This window comes from Stigmatopora argus, chromosome 15 (genome assembly GCF_051989625.1).
Source record: "Stigmatopora argus isolate UIUO_Sarg chromosome 15, RoL_Sarg_1.0, whole genome shotgun sequence".
NCBI lineage: Eukaryota > Metazoa > Chordata > Actinopteri > Syngnathiformes > Syngnathidae > Stigmatopora > Stigmatopora argus.
The window spans coordinates 16,060,359-16,081,167 of record NC_135401.1 but is presented as its reverse complement, the minus strand read 5'-3'; the positions used below and the strand labels follow the sequence as shown (position 1 = coordinate 16,081,167).

The window sequence follows — 20,809 nt, the reverse complement described above, 5'->3', positions numbered from 1 at the left end:
GACCAAATAATTATTTTACACTCTAATTTGGAAATAAATTCTTTAGAAATCAAACAATGTGATTTTCTGCTTTTTTATCTCCACATTCTGTCTTTCATGGTTGAGGCTTACTCATGTTGACAATTACAGGCCTCTCTAATCTTTTTAAGTAGAACTTCCACAATTAGTGGTTGACTAAATTTTTATTTGCCCCACTGTATCTTGATTTTTTTTCTCGATGGTTCATATTACTGCAATAGTTGGCACTTTGAACAAGAAATAAAAAGAAAAAAAATCTAAGCGGAATTTTGTGTTATTTCATAATCACAAATGTACAATCATTTGTTATCTTTGTGTTCCGAAAGGGAGGGTTGTTGTCTGCACGTAGACAAATTCAAAAAGGAAGTAACGTAAGCACAACCAGCAAATATGCCCAAAGCAGTATACGTAGTGTTCACCAAGTCTCTGGGTGCAATAATAACATACACATTACGCAGGTATCAAGGTTTATATTTTAACGATCGACCGCAAGACCTTCGATCAGCCTCAACTATTGTGATGTACTTACATGGTAAACGCTACGGTCAGAGCATGTGCAACTATGGTAAGATGGCGGCGCCCTGAGCGACCAATGGCAGACACAAGTGTACTCGTGTCTAGCTAGTCAAAGCACGTTTAACTACAGTAAGACGGCCGTGCCCCGAGCGAGCAGTGACGGGAACGTGAGTTTTTTCTTGTTTTATGCAAGAAACGGTTTATTTTTTCTTTAAATTCTATTCATAGACGTCAAAATACATTTTGTTTAGTGTTTTAACTGTTTATCTTTTATTTTGAGATTGCCGTGCCCCGAGCGAGCAGTGATGGGAACGTTAGGTGTATTATGCAAGATACTTTTTTTTCATGACGTCAAAATAAATTTTGTTTAGCGTTTTATCTGTTTATCTTTTCTCTATTTTCATATCAATGACCGTATCGGCGTCATTGTGTTGCGTCATGACATCATGGCGGCATTTTTTGTGACGTCGTGTCATGCCGTCGTCAACTTGCAGTTTTGTGCATGTCGTGTTTTTATGCGCATATAAGCTGTACCCTTGATTCAGTCATTATTTTTTGTCCAACAAAAGCGGCGTATATGCGAGTGAATCAATAAAACTCGTTCAATAGCTTTAATCATTTCCAAGATATTTGCTTTTTAAATTATTACACATTTTGGGAAACCCTTTACGAACGAATTCTGAGCACAGCCACTCACCAATATTGAGAGGTAGAACACAGTAAGCAGAATCAGCAAGTGTAGGCTTGAATTCCAGTGCAGGTTTCTCAAGGCGGAGGATATGCGAAAAGATGTACTGGTGCAGGCGAATGATAAGGTCGAACTCTGTGGCAGTGAGAATGAGGCCGGACTGTAGAAGCTCAATGGAGATAGTCACCTCACCCGAGCGTGTGTAAACTGGAAAATTTGGGACCTATTGTAGGGAGATAAAATAATCACATAAGAGGGACTAAAGTGAGTTTAGCAAGTTTTGAATGGAATACGTTTCTGTGACGGTGCTATGAAATTGTGACAATGTCATAAAAAAGATGACTGCTAATGTAATTTTACATGAACACAAGGTATTGTTTTAAACTGTTAAGTGTTTAAGCTGTTTTTACCATTGCATAGTTATTACACTCCAAAAAATACATCAGCAATTCTGGTTGTGACTCACAATCAGTTTTTATGATGTTTATCATGTCTAGCTTTTTAATGTTGAGCAAGATGTTGATGGAATCACATAAAAGTTACATGGTAACAGGAGAATAGAAAGCCCAGGTAAAGCATGCTAGACTGCAAAAATACGCAGCTCATTCTGTGTCTGAGATCAACTTGAGTTTGGGGACTTTTTTGTGGGTGAGGCCAAGGCAGCAAAGAAAGAAAGACTAATTACTATGATCCTTCTTAACTTCGCGGCTTCGCTACATTGCAGATTTTTTTCTTAGGTATTTAAAAAAAAGTTCATAAAAATCTCAAAGTAGGCTGAAACTCGCAACTGGAAGACTGATGAAAAATGGCAGTGAAAATGGCGGAAGTCAGGACACAGCTTCATCTCTCAACGTCAAAGAAGGAATATACAATAGAGGGAGAATGGGTGCGCCGAATATCATATCAAGTGTCTGGATGCCTTACGTCTTGCCATTTCCTCTTTGTTGCGAGTGAATTTTGCATTGCACAGATCACCTCTGGAAAAAGACTTTGTTTTGAGTCGCCGTTGAGAATGCCTCCTAAATATTGACGTCCCTTGATATGCTAAATGTGTAGCACGCCATTGCGGCATAAATGACGTTCTTTTGTACATAATTCAGCTGGTAGGACTCTTGTTAATGTTGATGGAGTCCACCGTGCGGTTAAAAGTGAGACAAGGGAAGAGAAGGCACTTCCCTTCTGGAGATGCAGCGTGAAGATGTTCGAGATGTAGCGGCTAGTCTCTCCGCCCAGATTGCCATGCTGCATGTTGCAGCGACCGTTTTTCCACGAAGCGCTGCCGCTTTCGGTTGACCACCAGCGCGCATGTGCCTTTGTTTACCGCCCGAAGCTCACATCTTCCGAAGTGCGTAACTGAAAATTCACGTGTGTACTAAGACACCCCGACTCCAATAAATAAAAATTTAAAAAAATGAACCAGCATTATGATGGATACACGCCGTAGATAGGGCCGTGAAGCTGGCATGACAATAGAACGTCAACACACTGCATAGGGGCACTCAGGAGAATGATGACAACATTGATGGATGACGGAGCCAATTAATTTGGCAATCGTCTTGACAATGACAAGACAACAACAACAGCAATATTTGTAAAAGAAAAATGCCTCTCGAATCTGACGAATAAGACTTGGACTAAAGCTCTAATAATCTTTTTTTATTATTTAAATCAAGCGGAGAGTAACTATTTTCACTGTGAGTACAGTACTTAAAGTATTTACATTTTTATTAATTTATAGATAATATTTAGATGTTCATACATTATACCGTTTTTACCCGCATGTAAGCCGCCTGCGCGTATAAGCCGCACCCCTAAAATTGCCTTAAAATTGTTGAATTTTACAATTTCTCGTGTATGAGCCGCACCCTGATTCTCAATCCTCACCTCCATATTTATGGTTTTAATAAGGAGTAGAAATGTGTTACTTTGAAGGACAAATCTTAAGAAAAATCATCACACGTGGTATTTCTTAGATGAATCAAAAGCATATTATTAGGGTCAATATCATAAGTTAATATGCCTGTCATTGTAAATGCAAAAAATTAAATTATTTTATTTGAAAAAAGAAATAAGTATCTTGATGAGAACCTGACGCTTTTTAATGACATAAATTATAATTTTCTTACCAGAAGTTTAAGATGTGGCGGCCAAATTGCTTCTGATGTCGAACTATCTCAACTTATTTTTTCGATGGTTCATATTACTTCCAAAAGTTGTCACATTCGTACAAGAAATTAAAAGAAAAAAAATCAAAGCGGAATTTTCTTTTATTTCATAATCACGAATGTACAATAATTTCCTTTCTGTGTTACGAAAGTGAGGGTTTTTTGCACGTATACAAATTCAAAAAGGAAGTAACGTAAGCACAACCAGGAAATATGCCCATAGCGCTAGACGTAGTGTTCACCAAGTCTTTGCGTGCAATAATAGCATACACATTACGCAGGTATCAAGGTTTATATTTTAACGATCGACCGCAAGACCTGTGATCAGGCTCAACTATTGTGATGTGCTGATATGGTTGGATTGGATAACTTTATTCATCCTGTATTCGGGAAATTTCGTTGTAACATTAGCAAGAGGGTGAGGATGCAGAAATAGGAAAGGCATTTTAGACATAAATAGATAGGTAATAAGTAAGTTAATAAATAAATACATGAATAAATATATAAATAAATAAGCGTCTCGCTGAAGTATATATATATATATATATACATACACATACGTGTACATACACCTATACACATACATACACATATATTAGCACATATACATACATACACAGATTTACATGCATGCATACGGTAGGTCTTAACACATTTTTCGACATAAACGCAATTTGCAGACATGTTCGTATGTACCGTTGTTCGTAACTCGAATGTTCCTAAGTAGGGGAGCGTCTGTACATGCATGCATACGGTAGGTCTTAACACTCAGCCATTTTTTGTTAAAGAGCCTGACAGCTGATGGGAGGAAGGATCTCCGGAAGCGCTCCTTCCTGCAATAAGGGTGCCGCAGTCTATTGCTAAAAGAGCTTCGGAGGGACTCATGCAGGGGGTGGGAGGTGCTGTCCATGATGGACATCATCCTGGTCAGCATTCTCCGCTCTTCCACTTCCTCCACAGAGTCCAAAGGACAGCCCAGAACAGAACTGGCCCTCCTGACCATCTTATTCAGCCTGTTCCTGTCCCTCTCCGTGCTCCCGCATCCCCAACAGAGCACTGCATAAAACACTGTAGATGCCACCACAGTGTCGTAAAAAGTCCTCAGCAGTGTCCTGCACACTCCTCAGTAGGTAGAAGCGGCTCTGGCCCATTTTATACAGGGCATCTATGTTTGTGGACCAGTCTAGTTTGTTGTTGAGGTGAACACCCAGGTACTTAAAATTCTCCACGATTTCAATGTCTGTACCCTGGATGTTCACCTGAGTGGTCTGTTGAGGATTCCTCCGAAAATCGATGACCATTTCCTTTGTCTTACTGGTGTTGACGTAGAGGTGGTTTTGCCTACACCAGTCAACAAAGGCTGTGATGACTCCCCTGTACTCTAGGTCGTTCCCGTCTGTCACTCGTCCAACAATAGCGGTGTCATCAGAGAACTTCTGGAGGTGGCAGGTGTCTGTATTATGTCTGAAGTCTGATGTGTAGAGGGAGAAGAGGAGTGGGGAGAGCACTGTGCCTTGTGGGGGCCCCGTGCTGCAAGCTACCACATCAGACGTACAGTCCTGGAGTCTCACATATTGTGGTGTGTCAGTGAGCAAGTCGATGATCCATGCGGCTAGGTGGTTCCTTACTCCAGCCTCTTCCAGTTTCCCGCTCAGTAGGACCGGCTGAATGGTCAAAAACCATCATTCTGAGGGTGCTTCCTGTGTTCTCCAGGTGTGAAAGAGACCTGTGCATCAGGTAGGTGGTAGCATCTTCCACACCAATGCCTGGACGATAGGCAAACTGCAGAGGGTCCAGCTCTGCATTCATCAGGGGGCTGAGGTGATTGAGGATGATTCCCTCCATTGTCTTGATCAGGTGAGAGGTTAATGCTACCGGCCTGAAGTGGTTTGGCTCCCTGGGGTTCGCAGTCTTTGGAACCGGGACCACACAGGAAGTTTTCCACAAGGTGGGGACCTTCTGCAGACTGAGGCTGAGGTTGAAAATATGCAGAATCACTTTGCATAGCTGATCCGCACTCTCTCAGTAGTCTGGACCTGAGGCCGTCTGGACCGGTAGCCTTCCTTGCCTCGATTTTCTTTACCTGTTTTATCACCTGATCGACAGTAATGCAGAGACCGGTGGAAGAGGGGAAGGAAGAGGAAGAGGAGGAGAACGAGGGGGGAGAGTTGCTTCTGGTCTGGGGGATCAGGACTGAATCTGTTAAAGAACTGATTCAGTTCATTGGCCCACTCCCTGTCTCCAGACTCCGGGTCTCTCACTGTTGCCTCCATGGCCCGACGTGGTCCTCAAGCTCCTCCAGACCTCTTTGGTGTTGCCTCTCTGGAGTTGGTTCTCTAGCTTCCTCCTGTAGATGGTCTTTCCCTTCCTTATCTCTCTCTTCAGCTCCTTCTGGACCATTTTGAGACTCTATTTCTCCCCAGAACTAAAAGCCCTCTTCTTCTTGTTCAGGAGGGCCCTTAGATCCCTGGTGACCCATGTCTTATTGTTGGAGAAACAACGGACCTTCTTGGAGGGCACAATGTAATCAACACAGAAGTTAATATAATCTGTGATGCAGTGGGTCAAGCTGTCAATGTCTTTCCCATGTGAATTGCACAGCACCTCCCAGTCAGTGGTCTCAAAACAGTCCCTCAGTACCATGCTGGTCTCCTCGGTCCATCTTTGTACGATCCTTGTGGTTGGGTTTTTTTCCTCACCATAGGGATGTAGGTGGAGATCAGACAGACCAGGTTGTGGTCTGAGCGGCCCAGTGGGGGGAGGGAGACTAAGATGTATGCCTCCTTTGTGTTGGCGTACAGCAGGTCAGGAGTTTTTTGTTCCCTGGTGTGGCACTTCACATACTGAGTGAAGGTGGGGGGAGTAGAAGCAAAGGAAGCATGGTTAAAATTATCGGAGATAAGGAGAGACTGGGGGTGTGACGTCTGCAGCCGCGACACAGTAGCGTGAAGCAGCTCGCGAGCGACTGCCGCATCGACGGAAGGAGGTATATATACAGTTATCGCGATAACGTGCGAGAACTCCCGGGGATGTAAAACGGCCTGATGCTAGCAGCTACTAGCTCACTATCTCGAGTGCAAAGTTGCTCCTTCACAGTAATATGCCTGGAGCTGCACCATCTACTATTAATAAAAACAGCTGGTATTAGTTCATTCAGCCAGGTCTCCGTGAAGCACATAATGCAGATTTTCCGAAAATGTCGTTGTTGTTTGGTAAGCGCCGTTAGCTCTTCGATCTTATTGTGGAGAGATCTTACGTTCCCCATAATAATAGATGGAATGCTGGGTCTGAAGCGTCGCTTTCTCTCCTGACATTTTTGTCCAGCTCTGCATCCTCTTCTCTTCCTCTTTAACTCCGCAGGGAGGTCCAGGTCCAGGGGCATCCAGCGGAGGCATGGCTGAGTGGTTCAAAAATGTAATGTCGCTTTCTCTCCTGACATTCTGTAATGTCCAGAATTTGCAAAGATAAACTAAACTAATATATCAAAGACTGCCTTTCGCACAACTTGAGTCTTGGAGTAGAGTCTTGAAAGTAAAGTTTTAAAACATTAAAGTATGAAATACAATATATAAAGCAAAGTTACAAGTAAAATCTTAAGACAAATTAAAACGTAAAAATAAAGGATATAAAAGCTATAAAAAGCCCTAAAAACACAGAATACGAGTGAGGGTTTAGGGAGCCACTGCAACTAGCAGCCGCTTGGTAAGATGGCGGCGCCACGAGCGAGCAATAGCAGACAAGTGTACTCACGTCAAATCAAGGTTTCCAATCGAAAATAACTACCGTATTTACTCGCTTACGACATGGACTTAACTGCAAGTTGACAGTCGTGACGCGATGACGTCATGATACGGTCATTTATTTCAAAAATAAACAGATAAAAGGCTAAACAAAATTTATTTTGACGTCTAGGAATAAAATTCAAGGGAAAAAACGTACGAATCTTGCATAAAACGTGAAAAAACTTACGTTCCCGTCACTGCTCGTTCAGGGCACAGCCATCTTACCTAGGTCCCGACGCAGCCATCTTACCTAGGGCGCTGCCGTCTAAACCTAGTTGAACGTGCTCTGACTGGCCAGACGCGAGTAGCCTTGATTTCGAAATAGAACAAAATTCCACTGTTATTTTTTCGTTGTATTTCTTGTTCGAAAGTGACAACTATTGGGGTAATATGAACCATCGAAAGGGACCTCTATTTGAATGGCACCTCTAATAAAACGGCACTTTGGGGAAGAATAAAAATAGAACGGCACCCTCTAATTGAACGTCACTACGGAGGAAAGTTTGAAAAATAGAGCGGCATGCCGGTGAAATAGGTTTTACGGATCATCGGTTCTTCCATGTTTGGCAAGCGCCTTCTTGCCTGGGATTGATATCGTTGTCACATTAGCGATGCCACCAAGAAGCAATTGAAGAAGCTCTAGATCAGGGGTCTCGAACTCAATTTACCTGGGGGCCGCTAGAGGCCGAGTCTGGGTGAGACTGGGCCGCATCAGGATTTCCACAAGAAAAGCACTGATAAAACTTTCCAACGTTATCAAATATCTTTATTTTTTAACAAAAAATAATGAATTAAATAAATTAACTTAAAGATGAATAAAAAATAATTCAATCAGTAATATAAAACCAAATAATACTAATGAGCATACAGTAGATATATACTGGCTGGCTAAGTAGAGAAAATGAATTATTTTTATTCCGTTTCAAATGTCTGTATTTACAGCTCTTTAACCTTTAACTTTCTGAACTTCAATGGAACATTGAACATGAAATATTCTGAACACGGCTTCTTTTGCCTACTCCTTGCTGCTAGAGACCTGGCAGCGCTTCTTCTCACATAGTCACATTTGGCTTGAGGGAGGAAGCAGTGGAGACCCTCAGTAGAGCTTGAAGATGCTCATCAGTAAGTCTGGACCTGTACTTGGACTTATTGAAGTTCAAGGTGGAGAAGAGCTTCTCACACAAGTATGTGCTCCCAAAAAGGCACATGGTCCGCTTGAACCTTCGGGAAAGTTCAGGGAAGCTGGGGGTCAACTCTCTCAAAAATTGCCCAAGCTTGTCTGCTTCTCCACTCACCTCCCTGAACTTGGCTTTGAGTGCAGAGTTGCACTGCAGGTCAATGAGCTCCATTTGAAGCTCAGGAGGGGCATCTTGCACATCAAAGGAGAAGGGGTCCGCAAAAATTTGAAATGTGGCTTTGTGTTTCAAATTGTATTCCTTGTGCACCGCAACTTTTTCAGTGTAAATGAGACACGTCGGGGTGCCCCTGTGTTCAACAAAGAAATATTGCACTCCCCACTTTTCTTGAAACTGTCTCTGCTCGTCACCGACCTTTCTCTTCACGGCAGGCTTTGAAAGAGACATCTCTGGGGCTCTGTAATATGTTTTTCCACTTGGAATGAGTCTCGGGTTGATCTTTCACATTCAGTCGCGCGGGTTTGTGGCACATGTGCACTTTCGCTCTCCGTTTCAATCGCGGAGATGGCTACAGACACTGACACAGGCTGGATCACGGATCATAGCGCCTCATTCAGTTCTATGCTGAGAGCAGCGGAGGAGTGTGCGCGCCGAGCGGAGTGATCGGCCTCACGGCTTCTCCTCCGCCCAGCTGATTGGAGGAATGAATGAGTGAGTGAGCGAGGCACTGGACAGCCCGGCCGATGTCCCGCCCTCCAGAGCCGTATACCTCACCGTGATTGGTTCATTCAGCTCCGAACCAAAGTTCCCTCTAATTTTTTGTTGGTCTGAGCAGAAAGACAACCTCCCTGAGCGCACTGAGTACCAGTGTGAGCGACATCATCGGTACTCGGATGATTCGCTTAAAGACGTTTCGCCGACGGACGTTTGACAGACGGGCAGGTCGCCGAATGGACGTTCCACCGAACGTTCATTCGGCCGAACGGAGGTTTCGCCGAAACGGGATTCGAACGCTCGCCCCGCCGGATCGTGTGTGTACAAGTTTTTCAACCTCGGCCCGCGGGCCATATACGGCCCGTTAGGATTTTTAATCCGGCCCGCCGCCGGTGTTTTCCAAATTATAGTAAAAATCAATGTTCGTCTACCATCAATGGCAGTCCGGGAATAAGCACTCTTGGGCAGGCAGATGTAGCAGAACCGAGCCGTAAAATGACAGCAATCGGGTCAAATCCATCCTAAAACAGCATTTAATGATTAAATACAAATACTGGATGATATCGCGATGGAGGCAAAAAAACGTCTATAGACGTCCATTCGCCAAACGGCTCAAAATGCTCTCAAATTCGGTCAAATCCAGCTGAAAACAGCGTTTAATGATTAAATACAAATACTAGTATTTGTATTTAATCATTAAACTAACAAATACTAGTACGACCTGTCCGTCTGTCAAACGTCCGTCGGCGAAACGTCTTTAGGCGAATCATCCGGTCACGACATCATCATTGCTCGCTATCGGCACACCAGTATCACACCTGCCACAAGCAGGTGCATGTCAATGTTCCCTCTAATTTTTCATGTAAAACATGCTGTAAAACAAGAAAAACATGAGTGGACAGAGCTACTGCCACTGGCTGCCACTTAAACGGCGCCATCATGGGGAAAGGGGTAAAAAAAAAAAAAAAAAAAAAAATCGATATTTCATATTAAGACGGGGGCCGCAAATTCTCGTCCCGCGGGCCGCAGTTGGCCCGCGGGCCGCAAGTTTGAGACCCCTGCTCTAGATTGATGAGGCCGTGATTCCACGAGGATGCACCAAATTTATACAGGCCCCCGACGTCTCTAGTGGAACGCCCCATTCAGGGCTTAGGTCCGACAGTTCTATGAGAACTGGATGTTGCCTGGCGAGAAGTGCTACACCAAATCCGGCAACATGCGAGCACCATCAATGGGAATTTATTTGAAATGGATTATCAATGCTTGGGATCAGCTGCCGAAGGATTTAATCATCAAGTCACTCACTTTTGACGGCTCGGAGGATTGCCAGATCCATTGTTTCATGTCAGATGGCCCGACTCAAACTGGCTTGCAAGTGGTTTGCAACTTCTCCAGCAAGCGCTAGCCAATGCCGGCGACGATGAATGTGTGATGCGGAAGGTAAAGTGAATGACGAGGTCACCTACAATAGCGAGGTGTCACTTGATTTTCACCAGTGAATTCGTAATTAGTTACCAGTAATCACCTTGTATTTGTGCCTTTTTAAAAATAAATATGCATATGTTACCTAGTTTCTCTTTTCATCCATAAAATTTATCGCATCTCAAAATTCTCACCAGCTAGTCGAAAAATAGAACGGCACCTTCTAATTGAACGGCACCTCTAATTAGATTAGATTACTTTATTCATCCCATATTCGGGAAATTTCACTGTCACAGTAGCAAGAGGGTGAGACTACAGACACAGGAAGAGACACTTTAGACATAAATACATGAGCATTTTATACACACTCTCATTGCTTTCCCCCTGGTTGCACTGCTTCCAGATGTGTGTTTTCATATTGAAGCATTTAACCAATCACATTTCAGCCATTATGTTACCAGGGTCAGAAAACTGCCTCAAGGCCTTCACAATCAGTTCTGCAGGCTCTGCTGCATTAAACAAGCATCGATAAGACTGTTGCTTTAACCAGTCAGAATTCGATTTGGTGACACCAAGGCCTTCTCGCAGGCGTAGGGATACGTCATCGCCTTCTCGCAGTCGTAGGGAAACGTCATCGCTTTCTCCAACTATGATTGGCGAGTGATAGAGTAGGCGGACCAAAGCCAAAGTGAGCCAGCCAGAGATCGTAAACTCCACCCACAATGGCCGATGGAGGAAAACAAATGGATTTGGTTGCAGATTTGCTCACAAAACCATTTTCCAGACGCACTTTTCCAGAAAAAATGGACATCATTAAGAAAGGGCGGTCAACTCCGAAGCTAGCAAGCCTGTTACAGCCGGGAAAAGGATGTGTCCGCCACTTTCAGTTCGCTAACTACGAGCGCTACTCCTGGCTCACGGGCTCCAAGGAACAATGCAAATTGTATTGCTGGGAGTGCTTGTTATTTGCCACTGATTGACAAGGTGTTTGGAGCAACACTGGATTTGCAAATTTGACTTGTTTAACCAAAGCAGCAACGAGACACCAACGCACTGCCGGACACTCACAAGCAACGGTGCTCTCCAAAACTTTTTGGGAAACCCGAGTGAAGTTACAGTTCAGCGAGCAAGGGCGCAGAGAAACGGAGCGCCACAAAGAAAAGGTAAAGAAAAATAGGGAAATCTTAAAAAAATTGATACTCTGTAAACTTTCCTTTCGGGGACACGATGAAAGTGCTGCATCCCCAAACAAAGGAAACTATGTGGAACTTCTTTCTCTCATTGCTGAAACACGGATTTACATTACCACCTGTCCACTAATAAAGTGTTTAGTGGCACGTCGGGCAAAATACAAAACAACCCGATGACTGCTATTGCTGAAGTGATGGAGGAAGAGATGAGCGCACGAAGAGGTCAAGTGCAAGATTCTCGCGTGCACTACCACCAACTCCACGACAGGATTCTGGACACTATTATTTGCCAGACGCGGACCAGATTTCAAGAACACAAAGACTGATGTTTCTCTCTCTCCTGGACCCGCAGAAGTTTCGGGAATACCAGAAAACTTTCCCACATGCAGCCTTCTCCATCTTAACGCAGAGCCACGGTACACTTTTCGATCTGCCTCGGCTAAGAACAGAACAGATTTTAATGTATGCCACAGATGATTTTACAGGAAAATCTCCCACTAATCTCCTTGACTTCCTTCAGCAGAAAAATCTGAGTGAGAGCATGGGGCGGCTGTATATCAAAACGTATGCCAAAAATACAACAGGACAGACTTGACTGTCAGCATTAACTTTGATGGCGATAGAAAATAACTTCTTGATGGACCTGAAACGCAGGTGCAATCTGTACCACAGAGTAATTGAAATCTTCTTGAGAAAAGAAAGGTGGATGGATTTTCTGTATAAATAAAAATAATTTTTGGTGAGTAAAATGTCTATTTTCCTAAAAAAAAAAATTTAAAAAAAGGTTATTATTGATTCTTTTTTATATGTGCTGTCGCTGCATCAAAGGTTTTGTAGCCATAAAATACTTATTGAGGCACAGCACTACTGAAGGCCTAGGTGTGAAATGCACGGCCCGCCACTGATATTGGATTGGATAACTTTATTCATCCCGTATTCAGGAAATTTCATTGTGACAGTAGCAAGAAAAGGCATAGTTATAAGTTAGACAGTACAGTCAAAGGCCGCAGAACAACAAATATGATATATGATAGAGATAGGTAGAGAGATAGGTAGAGAGATAGGTAGAGATAGGTAGAGAGGTAGAGAGAGATGGAGAGAGAGAGATAGAGATAGATAGAGATAGAGAGTGAAGACTATGAAATATTTTACTCAGTTTATTACAGCTGCTTCATTTTTATATAATACTCCTGTAGAATTAAACACTTGTTTTAGCTAGATGACCACGCGAACGGAAGGTCCCCCTATAATAATGCTTGTACAATGAACAAAGGCTCTCTGTTTGAGATTCTTTTGAGGTTGATTACAGACAGCTTCCATACAATGCCAGCGGAGATAAGGAGCCAAACGGAGCGGAGCTTCAAATCCAGCAGAGTTACGGAGAACAATGGACAGTTGAAAAATCCCAAAGGAGGCACCCTTCAAGACAGTCTGGACCAGTCACTATCATATTGTTAATCAGCAAATGAATATTCATTTTTGTATTATTATAACTGGGCAAACTCGGGTTTGGATTTTTGTCTTTCTCATCCTCCACTGTGCACAGAGACGCTCAGCTGGTTTATGTTTGGGAGGGGGACCCGGAGCTCTGTATAGATCAATTTATTAGGAATAAATCATCTGTGGATTAACCCGCTCAACCCTGGTCTCTTTCCTCCGATGCTGAATACGCAACAATTGTTAGACGGGATAAGAGATTTAAGAATTGGAGTCAGGCTAAAACTTTACGTCTAACAATTTTGGTGACCCCAACGTGAGTCGAGGGAGAGAGGCTGCGAGACTAGAGGGGTCGGTCAACGCCGGAGTCGGGGACTTCGAAGCACGTCGGGGACGTGATATTTATTAAGAATACGTTTGGAACGTGACACGTCGGGGACGTGAGATTAATCAAAGGGGTAGTCCGGGACACTCCGCCGGAGTCAGGGACTTCGAAGCATGTCGGGGGACGTGATATTTATAAGGGTAGTTTGGAACACCCGGCATCTTTCTCTGGGGACTTCTAAAAACAGGCGCCTGAAATCAACTAAAAAGGTAAGCAGAATACCTGTTACTTTACTGTCAAAATTCTGCTATTGGATATTTTAATTAGGGAGAAGTCACAGTAGAAATGTGTTTTATATAATACGAGTATTTGTTCAGGGAACATTTCCGTGATTATATATCTGGAATTGGGGATTCCGGAACGGTCATATTCAAATAAGGGAATCGGGGATTCCTGAACGGTCGTTTTAAAATAAGTCTTCATTAAAAGAAGTCACAGTAGAAATGTGTTTTATATAATACGAGTATTTGTTCAGGGAACATTTCCGTGATTATATATCTGAAAACGAGGATTCCGGAACGGTCGTATTCAAATAAGGGAATCGGGGATTCCTAAACGGTCGTATTATAATAAGTCTTCATTAAAAGAAGTCACAGTAGAAATGTGTTTATATAATACGAGTATTTGTTCAGGGAACATTTCTGTGATTATATATCTGGAATCGGGGATTCCGGAATGGTCGTATTCAAATAAGGGAATCAGGGATTCCTAAATGGTCGTACTGAAATAAGGGAATCGGGGATTCCTAAACGGTCGTATTAAAATAAGGGAATCGGGGATTCCTAAACGGTCGTATTAAAATAAGGGAATCTGGGAGTCCTAAATGGTCGTATTAAAAGAAGTCTTCAGCAGGGAAACGACTGGGTCCACAGATGTTTGATTCCTAGGATCGATTCTAATAAAAAATTCTAATTCCTAGAATTGAATATACTAAAATGTTAAATGTATCCGGTGATTTGTGATGACTGAATTGGTGAAAATGGAAGGAGAGCTTGAAAGAGAATGTGAAAATGTGTGTGTGTGTGTGTGTTGGAAGGAATGTTGAAAAAGATAAGAATGCCGACAGAGAATGGAATGAATTGATGAGTTTGTACAGAGATGTAGATGCACAGGTTCTAAGTGAGGTTCAAGGACAAGCTAAAATTAGACACGAGTTGGAGAAACAATTTTGTACGTTAATAGGAAATTTACATTTTACTTGTCAAAAAGGGCGAATGGAATATAAATGGTTTGTCCATCGGTTTGTAAAAAAAAAAGTGACGTCACAGCTAAGGCAGAACTATAGAGGCGAAGGAGGAGGTGAGTAGGTGGAGGTGTGGCCCAATACAGAGAGAGGAGGTATGTTTCCCCTCCGCCCTCAGGGAGGAGGTGTGATATATGATCCTCTTGTTCTTAGAGATGTGGCACTGAACAAATCCCCCCTCTGGCTAGGGGAGGAAGTCCATGGCTGATGAGGCTCTTGGCCTTGATGAAAGGACATAATTGTGCGCTTGGTGACATGAGACAGGCCATATCAGCTTCCTGCACTCAACATCAGGTACGAATGATAGAGGAGCAGCAACTACTAGACACCCACATGAAACTCAATTGACCCAGGTGTCAGACGCCTTGTTTAGGGCAATTAAAAATACCTTCCCAAGACCCCATGACTTGGCCCCAACCATGTTCCCATACACAGATGGAGTGGGAGGTCCGGTGCACTATGAACAGTGTGCTACAGACTGGATAGAAAGCACCGGCCGCCATCCATCCGGCATATTTGAGAGTGAAACCTTATTCCAAGCAGCTATTGTCGAGTGTCTTCCGGAACCTGTGAAAAAGGAGTTGAAGAAGGACCCCGACTTGTTGACAGGTAAGGTGTATGATGACGAGAAGGTCAAAGAAAAAGCCGAATCATAAAATTTGACCTCTACTCTGTTAAAACTCCAACTTTCCAAATTCCATAGTGAAGCTAGACAGGAAAAGACAGGGCAATCGGCCCAGATGTTCCAGGGCTATGGTGGGGCCCGAGGTGTTGGTCAGTTCCATGGTGAATACGGTGGTTGCGGGCGTGGTTTCTCTGGTGGCCGGGGAAGAGGGTACTCGGGACAAGGCCAACAAGGCAACTGTTTTGTGTGTGGCGGTATTGGACACTGGGCACGTGATTGTCCCAGTCAACAGCAGCAACAGCAACAACTATTCCCGCGGCAACCCCAAGCACAGCAGTATGGCCCACCACAACAACAGCGGCCTACGCGCGGAGGACGAGGCACTGGCAGACCATGGCGGCCCCAGCAGCCGGCTCAATCACCTGGACAATATTGTGTTGCCCATCAACAGATGAAATATGCTTTAGCGTGAGTCATATTAATGACTATTAGAATATCACGGATTGCATTAGCATCAAACAATTGATGTCAACCAAATGATGTTAACCTTTCTTTTGAGAATGATTAGTGCTGATAGGACGGCAAGATGGAGGTGAGCTGCCAAGAAGCCAAGGCTGGGGATGGCGCTCTCCACTAGTGATGAAAGGATTGCAGACCACTGATGTCTGATTATGAGTGTGAGCGTGAATGGATGTTTGTCTTTTGTGTTTTTGATTGGCCGACCACCAAGATATAATCACTCGATCAGATATCAAGGTGGAAAATGATTTAGAAATTTGAAATCAATTTTTGATGAAAATTATGGAAAATTGTTTAGTCCAATGAATTTTTTGGTGAAACTGCAGCAGCAGGACTCCAAAGGTTAAACTTGAGATGGAGGAACAGATCTGCTATGCGAAATTTGAGAGCACTGAGAAAAAATAAAAAAAAGACAGTGTATGATATGAAATTCCTAAGTACCATTGATTTATGGTGATAATGGCATCCAAATTGTTTTAGCGGAATAATCGACTGAATAGACAAAGGGTTCCATACTTCGTTATGAATTCATTGCGCCTACTTGACCAAGAGGATAAAGAAAAAACAATTTTTGACAAATCAGTAGCCCGCCAAAATTTTACCTGTCTCAAATTAAACGGGACTGGAAAATCGCTGGGAAGGATTCCGTCTGACTGGTGTGTAGTAAATATGGTTAACACAAAATTCCGCTTAGATTTTTTTCTTTTTATTTCTTGTTTGAAGTGCCAACTATTGCAGTAATATGAAACATCGAAAAAACGAGATACAGTGGGGCAAATAAGTATTTGGTCAACCACCAATTGTGCAAGTTATCCTACTTGAAAAGATTAGAGATCTGTAATTGTCAACATCGGTTAAACTCAACCATGAGACAGAATGTGGAAAAAAACAGAAAATCACAGTTTGATTTTATAATAATTTATTTGCAAATCATGGTGGAACATATTTGGTCAATACCAAAAGTTCATCTCAATATTTTGTTATGTACCCTTTGTTGGCAATAACGGAGGCCAAACATTTTCTGTAACTTCACAAGCTTTTCACACACTGCTGCTGGTATTTTGGCCCATTCCCCCAAGCAGATCTCCTCTAGAGCAGTGATGTTTTGGGGCTGTCGCTGGGGAACACGGACTTACAACTCCCTCCACACATTTTCTATAGGGTTGAGATCTGGAGACTGGCAAGGCCACTCCAGGACCTTGAAATGCTTCTTACGAAGCCACTCCTTTTTTGCCCTGGCTTTGTGTTTGGATCATTGTCATGCTGAAAGACCCAGCGACGTCTTATCAATGCCCTTGCTGAGGGGAAGAAGATTTTCACTTAAAATCTCTTGATACAAGGAGATTTTCACTTAAAATCTCTCGATACATGGCCCCATTCATTCTTTCCTTTACACAGACCAGTCGTCCTGGTCCCTTTGCAGAAAAACAGCCCCAAAGCATGATGTTTCCACCCCCATGCGTTACAGTGGGTTTGGTGTTCTCCGGATGCCATTCAGTATTCTTTCTCCTCCAAACACGAGAACCTGTGTTTCAACCAAAAAGTTCTATTTTGGTTTCATCTCACATAACATTCTCTGAGTCCTCTTCTGGATCATCCAAATGCTCTCTTGCTAACCGCAGACGGGCCTGGATGTGTACTGGCTTCAGCAGGGGGACACATCTGGCAGTGCAGGATTTGAGTACCTGGCGGTGCATTGTGTTACTGATAGTAGCCTTGTTACTGTGGTCCCAGCTGTATGTAGGTCATTCACTCGGTCCCCCCGTGTGGTTCTGGGATTTGTGCTCACCATTCTTGTTATCATTTTGACGCCACGGGGTGAGTTCTTGCATAAAGCCCCAGAGCGAGGGAGATTATCAGTGGTTTTTTATGTCTTCCCTTTTCTAATAATTGCTCCCACAGTTGTTTTCTTTACACCAAGCGTTTTACCGATTGCAGATTCAGTATTCCCAGCCTGGTGCAGGTCTGCAATTTTGTCTCCGGTGTCCTTCGACAGCTCTTTGGTCTTGGCCATAGCGGAGTTTGGCGTGTGAGAGACTGAGGTTGTGGACAGGTGTCTTTTATACCGATAATGAGTTAAAACAGAAGCTATTAATGCATGTAACGAGTGGCGAACTCCACAAAGCACATGTAGACTAGACTGATTGGGCGAACTCCCATGCTTGTCCACCCAGTACCCGTCTAGTGCCTCCGGAGTCCAGTGTAAAGGCCGAGTAGGACTGATGACTCAATGTCCCCCGCCTCCTTCCGGACGTGAGAAAAGCTCTGTCGGAGATGGAATTTGAAACCCCTTCTGACAAGGGACTCCGCCAGGCATTTTCCAACAGACCCTTTCCGAAACGTTTGGGTCTCCCGGGCCGCATGGGGACCCGCCCCCGCCATCTGAGCCAACTCAGCTCTGGTCCTCTCACCAAGTGCACATATAGACACCCTTTGCTCTAACATGGTGTTCATTATAACCAATCCACCTCAAGCGCGGCAGGGCCCCATGGGTGTAAGCCCGGCCACAAGGCGCTCGAGGAAAAATGGCCAACCATTGTGCAGCCAAGAACAAAGGGAAAGATGGCGGCCGGCCAACTGAAGTCAAAATTGCAATTTTAGCAATATGAGAGTGATTTGCAGATTTAGACTTAAGTATTAAGAATCATTTAGAATATTAATGATATCGAACATGAAGATAACAATGCAGAAATAGCATTCATCCAAATTATTAATGATATCAAACATGAAGATAATGCAGAAATGGCATTCGTCCAAATTATTAGGTAAATTGTACCTGGCAAGTTTAGATAAAATAATTAATTTAGGATAGGCATGATTTCCCTAGGATGGAATAAACATGGTGTCTTCAGTGCACGGGACATATTTCATTGTTTTGCACTGAGCAGGTGAGATATGCTTTAACGTGGGTCATATTAATGACTATTAGAATATTATGGATTGCATTAGCATCAAACAATTGATGTCAACCAAACAATGTTGACCTATTTCCTTTGAGAATGATTATTGTAACGAGACAATGAAAAGTGATTAGCAGCCAAGAAGCCCCACTAGGGGGATGGCGCCTTCTAGTGGTGATAGAAAATTGCAGACCACTGATGTCTTAATGAGTGTGAGCGTGAATGGTTGTTTGTCTTTTTGTGTTTCTGATTGGCCTACCACCAAGATATAATCAATCAATCAGATATCAAAGTGGAAAATGATTTAGAAATTTGAAATCAATTTCTGAAATCGCCAATAAGCTTTTTATCATGGATGGCAATGACAAATTATGGAAAATTATTTAGACCAATGAATTTTTTGATGAAAATGCAGCAGCAGTACTCCAAATGTTAAACTTGAGGTGGAGGAACAAATCTGCTATGCGGAATGAGAAATTTGGGAGCACAGGAAAAAAAACAAAGACAGTGCATGATATTGAATTCCAAAGTACCATTGTGATTTATAGTGATAATGGCATCTAAATTGTGTTAACAGAATAATTGACAGGATTGACAAAATATTCCATATTTCGTAATAAAATCATTGCGCCTACATAACGAGGTCAACCGGACAACAAAATATGGAAATCCTATTTAGTAGACCATACAAAACGCCATTATTCGCTACACGATTGGAACTGGATGATAAGGCATAAAAGGAAAAAACTTTAAAGAAACGCATTGAATTTAGGTTAGCAGAAGGAGACTGTGCTTCTCAACAGGAAACAGACTGGACTAACGGTGGTCCCAGGAGCATGGGTGCTCAACCCAAAGTGAGAACATCCGTACCACGTGTTGCTGACCAACCAGCAGACATGAAAATAGCCGAAAGGGGGATGCGGATCCACCTTGTGCACTGTAAGAAGGTTCTCTCGTTGAAACGTTTGAGGAGACAGGTAAGATAATCTTTTTGACGTGATCAGACGAAATGGCAAGCACTCCAATACTGATTGGAAATGATTATTGCTCAGGGAGCAATGCCAAAAATTATTGCTCGGGGAGCAATGTCGTAAACCATAGGGAACTTTTTATATTGGTTTTATTGTCTCCATATAAGGAAAAAAAGGTGAAAGTGTTTCAATTGAGACTAAACCTTCTTAGAGATTTCAAGTAAACAATCAGAAAGAAATTAGAAACTAAAATGGATAGAAATGTAACTAGATTTTAATTTCATGCCTGACTATTGAAAAATATTGATTAAGAAAGTTTTATAGGAGATGATAGACAAACTCCAAAGACAATGGAATGTTACATTTGATAAAAAGACAACTAGATTGGGGTATTTTGAATTTCAAACAACTGAGTTTAATATGCAACGTGATACACATTATTGAATGAATTGGGACTTGATTAGTATTCATTTTATAAGTAATGGGTTTTAATTGCTCTAAAGGACGCGGTTATGCTAAAAATATTAACCCTGACAAACAAGGGGTGGTTACATTTTAGTGGGTTCAACCCAATTCAGAATTATAAATGTGTACATTTGTTTCTGGATATTAATTGATATGAATGTAACTGTTGCAGAGAATGAGAAAGTTGTTTTCCTGAGGAGAAAGCAGCCTGGTTTGCCTTTTGTATTTTTCCTATTTTTAGTATGATTAGTTCATTTGTGTAATTGCAGGAAAGGAAAAAACAAATATAGTTCTTGATCTTAACAAGGAAGCAGTGATCATAATACAATACCAGCTAGTATATTTAATTTTGACTGATAAGGCATTTGGATTTTCACAAACTATAGTGATGGAATAAGTAAGTGTTGTAATTTTTGTTCATTGGGGTATTAAGCCCAACCAAATAGCTGTATGCAAATGTTAAGCACGCGCTAAAGACAACGACAGAATACAGCAGCTAAAGAAGCAGCACAAACACTTACTGCACAGTATACAAAACAACAACAAAACTGAGTCGATGTCAAAAACAGTATTAATTGATATGCAAAACATTGCACAACAGAAAGGAAAAGGTGCATTGATACATGAAGGCAC

At 42.6% G+C, this 20,809-nt stretch overlaps 1 protein-coding gene across 6 annotated transcripts in view; it reads right to left on the bottom strand.

Annotated features, from left to right (window-relative positions):
* dicer1 (dicer 1, ribonuclease type III) overlaps window positions 1–20,809 on the bottom strand; it is a 190,598-nt gene that overhangs the window by 71,740 nt on the left and 98,049 nt on the right. For all 6 annotated transcript variants that reach the window (XR_013305092.1, XM_077620450.1, XM_077620449.1 and 3 more), the window contains one exon: window positions 1,232–1,445. Coding sequence is in view for 5 of the 6 variants with exons in the window: in XM_077620450.1 (XP_077476576.1) it covers window positions 1,232–1,445 (214 nt within the window). In the remaining variant the exon portion in view is untranslated. The remainder of the gene's footprint in view (window positions 1–1,231; window positions 1,446–20,809) is intronic.